The 12496-nt window shown below is 42.5% G+C and overlaps 1 protein-coding gene across 11 annotated transcripts in view; it reads right to left on the reverse strand.

Annotated features, from left to right (window-relative positions):
- LOC135918122 (lipase member M-like) overlaps nucleotides 1-12496 on the reverse strand; it is a 151983-nt gene that overhangs the window by 90130 nt on the left and 49357 nt on the right. For all 11 annotated transcript variants that reach the window (XR_011508900.1, XR_011508901.1, XR_011508902.1 and 8 more), the window contains 3 exons: nucleotides 8590-8704; nucleotides 6830-6980; nucleotides 4025-4117 (listed from right to left, as the gene is read on the reverse strand). Coding sequence is in view for 7 of the 11 variants with exons in the window: in XM_070526928.1 (XP_070383029.1) it covers nucleotides 4025-4117; nucleotides 6830-6980; nucleotides 8590-8704 (359 nt within the window). In the remaining 4 variants the exon portion in view is untranslated. The remainder of the gene's footprint in view (nucleotides 1-4024; nucleotides 4118-6829; nucleotides 6981-8589; nucleotides 8705-12496) is intronic.

Here is a 12496-nt window from a genome sequence, read left to right on the forward strand (position 1 = left end):
CACACGCTGTGGCGGCGTAGTGGCTTCGGCATCGTGCAGCCAGACCAAAGGACGGGGAAAGAAATTCTGGCCGTCGGAGCCGCGTTTTGGTGACGTGAAATTAAAAAAAAAAAGCCCGTGTACCGAAGATTGGTGGCATGTTAGCAAATCACAGGTGTCTGGTATAATCCGTATCGACCCACTATATGACGTCCCTCATAATGATATCGGCGTTATGGCACAGAAAACCCACGAATTCATGTTTCATTCGCAAAACGTATTTTCATCATTTTCTTTCTCTTAGCCAAATTTTGTTTTGCTTACTTTAATGATTCTTCCCGACCAGACCATATTTAGTCAGACTATCGACTTGATGGATGAAACGCGCTGAGGCGTTTCCAACTTTCAGGCGTAGTTAATCGTATCACCACGTTCACTACTGCTTGATCATCTCGTTTCTCCTTCTGATGCTGCGATTCTCGAATGAAACCAAGCGCCAGTTTAAGAGCCTCTAGGATCGTAGTACTATTTCTACCGCGGTACCCTGCTGCGGGGTGGCGCCCATCATAGTCGGCATCACTCAAGCATCCTTGCCCCTTTTATTGCGTCGGCTCTGGTCTACCATGCGCCAACAGGTGTGGCATACTAGTTCCTCGTTAGTGATTCCCTCTGACATCTGCACAAAGACCGTTTACGTTGGCACACTGTTAAAGGGCTTTATCCCGCCACAACAATTGTTCCCGTTAAGTGACCTGCTGCTTTTCGTTGTGCGAGTAGCTAACTGCTAACTTCTTGCTAAAGAACCTCTCACCGAGGTCTTGTCAGGCGGTCGAGCCCACATTTATCGAAAAAAAGTGCGTATTCTTTTGGATGCGTGTTCATGAAGCTACTTTATTACCTACGGACGCCCAAACTAATCTGGGGCCACCAAATGATAGGCAAGTTTCCACTCCCCTTGCTCTAGTCAATACAAGGAAATAACACTAACCCGGGCGGCCAGTAATACTCGGAGAGCTGAACTTGTTTGGTGTGAAACTTTTGGATCAATTTGGCGAAATATTGAGCCTGGCGTTGCAAGAAAAAGGTCTCGCCGCAATAAAATTGCAGCGCCACGTACATATTATACACACGTTAGGTTTACAGGAAAGACTTCTAAGAAATGAATAATGAAAAAGAAATATTTTTTCATCATATTTATAGCAGCTATGACCAACATTCCATGGAACGTAACGGGTTATTCTAGGAAAAAATTCTTCGCACGATTATGAACATATTTGCGCAGTAATCTTAACACAGCACGCTCAATACCTGTGTTTCAATAAGGTACACTTAAATCATCCAATAAATAAAAACAGACTACTTTTTTGTTCCAGAAATTCACCTTGTAGCGGTGCTTTGTAAAAATAGAAGATTACTGAAACGAACCATAACACTGCTTAACCGCAACCTAAATGCCACCTGCTGCCAACTTTCAAAAAGACGTGAAAAAGTTGGTCAAGCTTATAACTCTACCGGCTCTATTATTGATTAAATTTTTTGACAGCAGAAGGTATTAAAAGTTGAATTTCCTCGAAATGACGCTTTTTCGTTATTTAGCCTCCTGTCTTTCTTTAAGCTTTCTTTACCCACGAATGAACGGCTTGTCTGCTAAACCAACAAGTATTGTGGTGTAAGTATATGCACTGACGAAATTATCGCCTGTCGTAAATTTCGACGCCAACATCAACCTTTTAAATCTGCGGATTTAGCCTGGCGGTCTTGGCAGTGAATTGCTTAATCAAGAATCTGAGTTTCACGTTTCATTATCGCCAACCTATTTTGCTGGGCGTGGTAGAGTTCTACCAAAATGGTGCCTTCAGATTTATCAACTTTAACTTCCCTTAGTGGACGTGCCACTGCACGCAAATTGCGCCTTCGTCTTTTCACACTCGCCCTTCCTTATACGATAGCATATTTATAGAAATTCTTTGTTAATAATTTAGTACCAAATACACAGTTTATTTCGCTGCACATGGCGTATGACGCAGCAGCCGTTGAAGTGTCATTTACACTCTGGGTGTTAGCAGAATGGCCAATCACGAGCAATTTTCCCTCATCCTATCCAAGACAGGAACGACCTTCTTGGCCACATCACTATGATAAATATCAATAAGTAATTGAAGGCTGCTACCAAAGACCATCTGGTCACGTAGCCAACGACCACCCTACATTGCCGAACCCTCATATACTGCATGTGTTGAAGCTTTTCAAGTACAAATAAATAAATAAACAAGTAAGTATTGCGCGTACACCGGCTTGAGAAATTGCGTGTGTTGCCATCAGAGTGTATCCCAACACATAGTCAAACGAAGGATTAGATTAGATTAGATTAGAAAGATTAGATTAAGGAGCTAGATGAAGTGATAAATCAGAAAAGTAGGTCAAAGGACAAAATTTACTAGCGCAGAAACGTTGCACTAAACTACCTCCCTGTATCTGCAGCACACTCGCATATTCAGGAGGCATCTGGTGGGTTATGTGCGTTCACTAGATAGGATAAACAAGCTGAAATTACGCCATGTGCTGCGCACTTGTATTCCCACATTCCACAAAGCTAGTGTAGCCGTTAACAATGCAGGTGCTCAAAATGAAGTATCAGGTGTTCGTGCACAATGTTGTTTTTGTGCATCGTATTACAGGCATGGGAGCAACGTTTCATATTAGGAATTCATAGCAGCCGCGTGTGTAACAAAATGAAGTGCGCCAGCCTTGAATCACGTATCTCGACTGTCAATTAAAAAAAAAGGTACATAAACCGAGCACCCCAAAGTTCAATATGTCCTCCAGGAATGACCTTAAGCTCACACTCACTAGGCGAGGTGATGATAAAGCTAAGAAGTATATGTATCTTCTCGCTTAATAGACAGGAACAGGAAAAGCATGGTGTGAAGGCTGTTATTATTCGAAAGTTTGTTCCTAATGTCTAGGACATTAGGATTAGCATTAGCACATTAGGCTTAGCACATTAGCCTCAGCACACGTCCTTATTAAACATATCGTAGACGTTTTCCCTTGAAAATAGAAGGTTGTCGAACACCGATCTAAATGACGGCATGATATGCATATTCTAGACAAAAATGCGCTAGAAACAACTTTCAGAATATAAATAGATGTCGCAACAGGACACACATTGCGGACCTGCGTGCTTTGATAGAAAATACAACTGTTGAGGACTCTTTGTAAAACTTGAACAGTCCCTTGTATTTCTAACCGTATGTTCGATCACATTTCAACCCTGATTAAGTTTATATATGTATGTGGTCTAGCTAGCACGGAAAGTGGAAGTCTTTCCGGACAGTGTTTCGTACGCGCTATATAAGACGGTTGTGGGCTTGACTAGTGCAAGAAGCAAGTGGTGTATTCTTCAAGTTCGGTCCCATCTTTCAGTTTTATACAGGAATTTCAAATAAAAGGGCATTGATACACTAAATTCATTAATTGCCTGCTGGCTTCATTTAGCTTTTACATTACAATAAGCCCTTCAATTCCTCCGATTGTTGTGTTGCTGTGTCGACGATCCTAATGGCTTCATATTAGCAGCCCACACTCTAAGTCTTAAAAACCAGTTTGGCCCATCAAAAAAAGAACACATGCATTTGACAAGTATAAATGCAGTAATCTTATATAGGATTATTTTAATGCGTCATTTTTAGTGTTTTTAAATCAGGTCATTGATTGCAGGCAGTAGGGCAAGTGATTGGGAAACGGGAAAATATATGTGGTGGCGTCATTCCAGCGGTTCACGATGTCTTCAATAGGCATTAGGGCAAGTTTCTAACTTTTGGGTAGGTAATGATCGAATATGCGCCCAGCCAACAGGTGGCTGGTAATACTTTTTTGTTCATAGGTTTGAGCGTATTTGTAATATCAGCGGGTGTATTACCCAAGTTTAGATTTATGATTCTTACGGTGATATCAGCTTCTCTTTATCGAAATAAAAGGCACTTAGTGTAACCGGAAAAAAAGAAGACAGACGAAAGAACTATTGAATCGCGTAAGTACTTACGAAGAAGGGTCCAGCGAATGGTATCAGCTCACGAATCGGATACCCTATGTGAGTTATATTCGCCACTGGACCGTAGGCTAGAAGTAGATCAACCTGAATGAAAAATAGTAGAAAAAACATGTTTTAAAATTTCGGAAAGCAAATGTTCGGCACTCGGGAAAAGCAGGTCATGGTGTTGAAACGGACGTACGGAATGTAGAATGCTAGCGGGCGAATCTGGCTTCATATTGAGACAAGCTTCAAATCATGCAAGATATTCTGCTCTACAATGCCGCAAAAGGACGATATGTGTGGAAGTAGTTGCAGCTATGATTTTCTATGACACTACTGCAGACATATTTCACGAGTTTATGATCCGTCATCGGTAGAATAGCTTATTAAGTTATTTTATCAAGACAGATTTTTGTAACATATTTGCAATACTTTTGCAGAGAGTATGAAACAACAAGGGAAACAGACGCCCCAGTCCAATCTAAGGCTCGCAGATAGGTGTAATGAAGAAGCTTTTCTAGATGTTTGCATCGGCAGAACACAGCTTCAGCTATAAAAGAGATTTTTTTCTTTCCACTAGCTGTGGATCAGTGATATCTTACTCTGTAGATGGGTCCAAGGTAAGAAGCCTGAAATCACCAGAGTACGAAAGTTCAGAAGCAATGTACAATACCCAAAAAATCTGATTATCCATAATGATCCCTTCTATCATAGTTTCTAATAGTGTCTAACATGATTTGCCCAGCAGCAGTAACTCTTGATGTTCAAAATAGTTTGTTGAAGTTCTAATAGCTAAAATTATAAATCACTGAAATGATCTCTTAACCTGAAATAAGCTGTACTGCACTAAACGGGGTTGTTTCGTACGTGGAATATATCACTCCTCTGTAGGTCGTAGGCCTTCACAAGAAATGGAAGCCGATACCTTTTGAGCCACCAAAGTTAGAAAACGTTTCTTGCCACGTGTATTCTCTCTTTTTCTTAGCTTTTTCTTGCGCCATCATGTAAAGCTCCTTGGAGACAACATACGTAATTCTGAATCTCGTATAGTATTGTTCTTTGAAGCTAGTACTTATCGAAACGGTTCTTCTAATATAGTGTGCGACGTACTTGGCCGTGTGATCGGTGCGTCAAGACAGCCAAAAGCAATGTATTGTTCTTATATAGCAATGTTTTATAAAATACTTGAGATACCTTAGCCGTCCAGTATTAAATTCTACTGAAACGAAGTACACAACATAATAGACCAAATCTGTTCGAAAAGAATTGACAAGCGTAGTCATGCTTTATAGGCGAACGCATTGAGAGATGTAGATGCTGTTGATTCACGAGCGTTTTTGCATTGCAATTTCTCCAGAATACGGCCACCACGCACGGGAATCGCACCCACAAACCAAGCAAAGTACCGCAATGCCACATCAAGTTAACTATAGCAGCTTGTACATTGCTAGCTAATAGAATATGCTTATATTGCCTTTATAGACATCATTAAATAATCTCGAGTTGACTGCTTAGATGCTAATACTTCTCTCTTCCTTAAACACTCAGTAGAAGGGTTGCGCACATAGAAGCATCCCAGCCTACCACAGAAGGCTTCAATCGCGGTGAACTCCGAGAACGTGAAACCTTGTTCTGTTTGTGTGGTATGCTGCCTAGCTGTAGGACGAGAAAGTGAGATTGTTTACTACGAAAGCATGCGAATTCCTATTTATGTATATGTGCGGCAAAATATTTGTAACAACTGCTTTATTTGTGTCTGTGCGCATATGTCAACAAGACACCGTATCGTCATGCAACTAGCACTGTATTATACTGTGATAGGAGGATGTGGGCCCAGGCCTCAAGCACACAGGGATGGCACAATGAACACAGAGAGGCTTTAATGACACGGGGACGGGACTAGGATAACGTACACGATAACACACACACAGTTCCTTTCATAAATGTCTGTCGCGTAAGTATCGTCGCGCTCAGCGTCAATGTAGGAAGGCGTCCGATAGTGCGTCGGTCTCACACACTCACGGCACGAAGAGGCGCAGAGATGAATCTCGAGCGGCGAGTGGCGCAGGTGTTGGAGGCCGGGGCGGGTGCCCGGCACACGACGAGCCACTCGCGCGACAGCAGGGTCGGGACGTCGGCCCGCCACAGGGTAGACCGGTCGGAAGGCTTAGCTGCACCGGAACATGCCGGTGTCGGATGCTCGCCCAGCAGTGGAGCAGGCCGGTTGAAGACCAAGGACAGCGCGGCCTGTTCTGCCAGCACACCCAGGAACACCGGCCTTGGGTAGATGACTGCTCGGCTCGTTCGGAAGGCCAGCCCAGGCAGCTCAGGCAGATCGCATGGCTGCCGTCTCCGCCCAGATACCGGCTCTTCTCTTCTTCGTCCGTCGCCGCCGCACAGCAATCACGCGCATTCGGCCGCGACATTCAAACAGTCCAAACTCCTATCACATATACCAAACAAATGACTGACAAACATAAAAACAGTGAGAGCACTTCTGTAGCCAACCTCTTCATAGAACTCACTGTCATCGGAGGTGCTTCAAGGCTGCATGGCGATTTGCCGGTGCGAGTCCCTTCGACTACGTTAATATTGTCTTCCAAGCTGCCAGACTGCTGCTGCTCTTTCGCACTGAGCCTAATGTTTTGTGAAGACAATTGTTCTTTCGCTAACAGTTCTTTCTCCATAGAGTTCGTCTATTCTTAGTTCTCTCTAAATGTTAACATAACTTTCAAAACCACAGCAGCACCTAGCATACCTCCTGTATCACTAGGCCACAACGACATCACGATGGAGCTCTTTCGAAAGACGCACCTTCTCGTTGTACTCTGGCCTCGTTGAAAGGAGAACCAAGCTCGCAGTTAGACCTTGGGAGAATCCCAATATGCTCACTTTGCTGGCACCAGTGACGTTCAGTACAAGGTTAATGACGGCGGCAATATCGTAGCGGCCGATTTCGTCGTAGCTGATCCACGGTTTATATGAAAGAAAAGAAGCATTTTTAAGGTTCATGGTAAACAAGCACTTGACTCATGTTAACTAATTTTCTAAACCTCACCGATCTGTGTTGTGACGAAAAATGTGAGTTTATGTGGTTACCTGGAATTGATTCTGCATTGTGAGACAAATATCTGAGGATACCTAAGCACTTCTTATAAGCTGTGAGTGCGAAAGCAGTAATGTCCACTTGAACGTCGCTGAGTGGTCCCTAAAGTTTTTCGCTGCGAGTAATGTAATATAGCGGTACGTGTTGCCTTAGTCTACAAGGCATTTCCTTGGGAAGCTCGCCTTAGGTGACCCACCATGGTTGCTTGCTGCCTATAGTGCTGGTCTGCTAAGCACGAGGTCGCCAATTCAAATCCCGGACACGGGGGCCGCATTTCGATGGGGGAGAAATGTGGAAACACCCGTTTACTCAAATCTAACTGCACGTTAAAGAATGCCAGGTGGTCTAAATTTCCGGGATCCCCTACTGCGTCATGCCTCATAAACAGATCGGGTTTTGGCACGTAAAACACCATAATTTAATTTTGGCCTGCAGTGACAGCGCCAAATGCCGCTAAGGATATTTTCCAAGGAAATCAATATTCCAGGCACACAATCATGTTCTAAATGCTGCCAAATCAATGTTGTTTACAGGAGTAATAACTTTATTTGAATCGTGTTTTTTTGGAACTGAAATAAATGCAATAACAACTCACATGGTTCTACCCATGGAAATAAAACATTGGCTTTGTAATAAGAGCCGAATTGACAAAGACAAACTGTCATTGCATTTTTCCGACCAGTAAAAGCAATTTCTCTTAAAAATTCGTATACCAATTTGGAAACATATAGGAATGATAAGTTTTCTGGTATTGTATTATCAAATCTCACGGCGATAATGATGCATAATCTTCAAAAGTGCTTGCTTAATACCCAGTTTACTTGGTGAATAAATATTTTGTGATTACCAAGGGCCAAGACGCCTAATGATGTTTCATCTGTTTCGCCAGATGCTATTGAGTTAGTCAGGTAGCCGAAAAAGATGGGCAGCATGCATCAACTCGAAGCCCCCCCATTCACGAAAAAAAAAAAAAACTTGCCGAAGCATACAAAGAACCATTGAATTTTGTTCACGCAAGCTTCGTACTGGTGACATATATCCTTTTTCGCCCAAAGTTGATTATCCTTTTTCTTTAAACAAGGAATATTCCTCGTCATCAACCAACTAGGACCAAATTCGCTACCTGTTTCTAAAGATACAGGACTACTAGAATGAATGCATTGCGCAGGAATGCTTAACGTGCTTCTTTATTTGAAATCGTTATCCTGGTATTTAATATTATATATTTATTGTTTGTCCGTTCAAGACTGCAACCTGTCTAAAACTTATAGAGCTACAATGCTCAATATATTTATCGTAAAAATAATAGGGCAATGAATGCTCTGAATACATTTCGCTAAAGGCCTGCGTCTTGGGAAACAAAAGTTATGAAGTTTGATAACTTATTTGTCAGTGATATTTTAGTTGCATGTTAGAATCTGCTGAAGTTTAATATGATGAATAAAAATATAGGTGTGGACTGCCTTGCCTCCACTGCCAGTATCGGTCATCGATTTGGCGCAGAGTCTTGTGGCGAGAGCGGAACGCAATCTCCCTATTGTTCATAGCCCACACGTCGTAGCCACGTTCAGCCAGAAGAAAGCCTGCAATATATGAACACAAACGTGTTACCACAATAGTTTGATAGTTTGAACTCATGGCAGTGACAGTTACAAGTCATGAATGTATTTTTTGGGAAAGAAGCGAAATAGAAAATAGGAGCACCATGCGTACAGCCGGTACTTTATAGATAATCGTCCGGAACCGAGAGATACGCAATGTAATATGGCGGGCAAAAAAAATATAATGTTTAAATAGTGCTTCGTAAACAAATAACAAAGTACTCACTGTAAATTTGATGGAAGCATTTTTAGTAGGAAAACGGAGCAATTTGTGGAGACAGTGTGAGTGATTGCTTTGTCTAATTGCTCCGTTGTCTTGATACTAGCTGAAAATATGAACAGTTGAAGCTGTGTCGATTAACTGAGTTCTCATGCAGTGTCTGAGAGTGTTTACGCCGTGTTCGTCTGGTGGTCATAAACAAATGAACATAGATGTATCAATTTTAGTATAGCGATTCAGGCACTCGGCGAGAGGTGTGTTGTGGCAAGTTTCACGCTGTTTGCTACAGCTTCATGAAACATTTTTATAAAGGAACGGGGAAAGCGTTTGTTTGCATTCGCCGAATAGAAACGTAATTTGTTTTTGGTAAACAGTCTAGCTGCAATGCAAGTTTCATTTCAATGCAGCAAATAATCAGAATCAGAATGTGTGTAATATATTATGGAGTTATCAGGTTTAATCCATGAATGAAGATGCAGAAGGATATCCCCGAGTACATGGCTATAAGTAGACCTTCTGTCAAGTAGTATATAAAGTAACATTATTAGGCAACATAGTAAAAAACAAAGCAAAAAATAATATTGTATTCAATAATAAATCGCACCACATACCTTGATACCACAACAAATATACAAAAGGATACCGGCCCCACAATAATGATAACATAACATAATAACGATAACTAGTCGCAGGAATAGTGCAGAACTGAACAAATAAAGACTAGATAACACGAACAACAGCGGCTGGGATGTAGGCAGCAAGATTATCAATCATATATATATCTATCTATATATATATATATATATATATATATATATATATATATATTGGGGAAGACAAATTAAGGTACTACATCCCTAAAAGTAACCCATCCATCAAAAAGAAAATACCTTTTTTTAAAATAGGTAGTAACGACGATTGTTTGCTGTAAATCAGGAGATGATTCCGAAGTGATGGGCAAGTAAATTAGCCTAATTTCTGAGGTAATTACCTAATAAAAAGGGTCAAAGGAAATTATGACTTAGAGCAAAAACACTCGAGTTAACATTTTGGAGACCCTCGAACGCTCTGGACAAATTTTATAGACGAGTAGGGTACAGCTACAAAAGAAATCATGTCAGATTTTAAGTGAAGCGTCTCACATTAGTAGAGCTACGGACAATTACCAGTTACCCTCCTCGATAGCCAAGCGCTTTCTCCTCGTTCGCCGAGAAATCTGGGCTAAGCTCCGCCTTAACAGGCTCTGTTCCATGATGTGACGTCATGTCGTCTGCTTCCGGAGTCTGAGAGCCAGTGCGCGAAGCCTGTCGAATATCACTAACCATGTGGCCGTGCATTTCGAGCGAGAGCTATCCAAGCAGCGCGCGTGGCAAGTGCACTGTCATGGCGCTGAGTGCGTCAAGTATTCCGGCAAACACAGGTGAGCTGGGGCGTGTCGACGCATCGCCAAAGAAGTAAATTACAGCTCCTCCATACTGGTATAACTGTGATGAAGGGGCTTTATCGTAAGGGCAAGAGGCCTGCACAGTGCACACAGAGATTGACCAGCCGAACACAGAACTGATATTGCTGTTACCAAATGTGAAATGTTTCAAACTTTTAAAATACATCGTGTTCACGATTAGGCTGTTGCGAAAAATTTAGACGAGCAACAAAGCGGAATACACTTGGTTACTCCTAAATTACCTCTACATTTCTCTCGTTGAGCTCGGTGCCACCAGGTGGCTGCACCCTAAAGGCCATTCAAGATTGCACCTCCGACCATCTGGCCAGGCAGCCAGTCCACTTGCGTTTACTCGAATGCGGCACATGGTAAAATTCTATTGTGGCAGTGATCCTCCCGCCTGAAGGGAGGGCCGCAAACGCGTAGATTCTGGCGCCGACCAGAGAGCGACTGCTTGATGCGGTGGAACCAATCCACTGGCCTGCTTCCGATTACAAGCACACGATGTCGCAGCTAGACATGTCAGCAATCGTTAGGTTTGCAGACCACAACGCAACAAAGGTCATTCATGTTCCTCGTGAAAATAGACCTCGAGACGAACATTTGCGTCAAGACGGAGCATGTTGTGAAAAAAAGCAGCCGCGGTTTGTGTGCGCCGGAAGTGCTTGATTGTAATGATAAATGCTTGTTGTGTACTTTCTTTCTGTTACGTTTCTTCAGAAACAAATAACCAACATTTCAGCTATTATAAACAGCTGTTGTTCACCATAAAGGCGGAAACGTTATCGATGACGCTACCAGGGTAACCAATAGGATAGTTCAGCCAATTAATGTCGCGTGCGCCATCTATTGAGATTGTAATGGGGTGACTGGAAACTCAGAGGAGCGATGCCGCTGTTATCGGTAGAGATACACGCTGCTACAACCTTATAATAAATTGCGAGCTTCACGCAGAACGATTAAATGGGATCAGAAGGCCTTACCCTAACACATAGTAAAATTGTACAAAAATCGACAAAAGAATTTCAGGGTCCCGTTAACAACTTCAGCGAATATGCCACATGGCGTGATGCTGTTGAGTCATATATGTATAAGATGATGGCATTGTGATGTTTATAGAACTGACATATTTTCAATATTTGGTACTAACCAAATAGCTTAGCGCTGCTGTGAAACAAACGAAGCGCTCGAACTGTGACTACTTGGTTTTGCATGTGCTGTAACGGGGTCATTTGCGTAGGAAAAATACCGCCCCACGTCGTAGTCCAGTAGGTGAAATTGCTCAGAATAAATCGGAAATAAATATTTATAAGTAAGAACATTGTTAAGCGTTTTATCAGTATATGAATCCCGTGAGTTGGTTTAGGCGGGAAGTTAGGGCTGCGAGTCATGATCAGCCTTTTTTCGCCCACTGTCGAATGAAGGCCTCCCCCTGCCCTCTCCAATTACCCCTGTCTTACGCCAACTCATTCCAACTTGTGCCTGCTAATTTCCTCATTTCATTACCCCACCTAGTCTTCTGCTATCCTCGACTGCGCTTCCCTTTTCTTGGCACCCACCCTGTACCCTAATCATCCATCAGTTATCCATCCTGCAAATTACATGACCCGCCAAGCTTTTTTTCTCTTAACGTGAATTAGAATATCGGCTGTACCCATTTGCTCTCTGATCCACACCCCTCTCTTCCTCTCTTTTTCCATTGCTCTTAAAATCTTTCGTTTCATCGCCCTTCGTGCATTCTACAAGTTGTTCCCGAGCATCTTTGTCAACTGGTATCTGCCCAAATGTTAGCAATGGTAGAACGCACTGATTGTACACATTTCTTTTCGTTCAAGGATAGTGGTAAGTTTGCAGTCAGGATCTGGCAATGCCTGCCGTATGCACTCCTACCCATTCTTATTCTGTAATTTTTCTTCTCGTGATCAGCCTCGGCTGTGAGTGAATAACCTAAGTAAACGTGCTCCATCCCGGACCCCAGAGCCTGGCTGGCGATCTTGAACACTTGTTTCCTTGGCACGCCATTTGACATGGTCTTGTGGTACGCATATTATTCTTCAGCACCACTCTTACACTTTCTGTGTTAAGGTTATCAATGATTTGTTGTGATTCG

This window comes from Dermacentor albipictus, chromosome 10 (genome assembly GCF_038994185.2).
Source record: "Dermacentor albipictus isolate Rhodes 1998 colony chromosome 10, USDA_Dalb.pri_finalv2, whole genome shotgun sequence".
Taxonomy (NCBI): Eukaryota; Metazoa; Arthropoda; class Arachnida; order Ixodida; family Ixodidae; genus Dermacentor; species Dermacentor albipictus.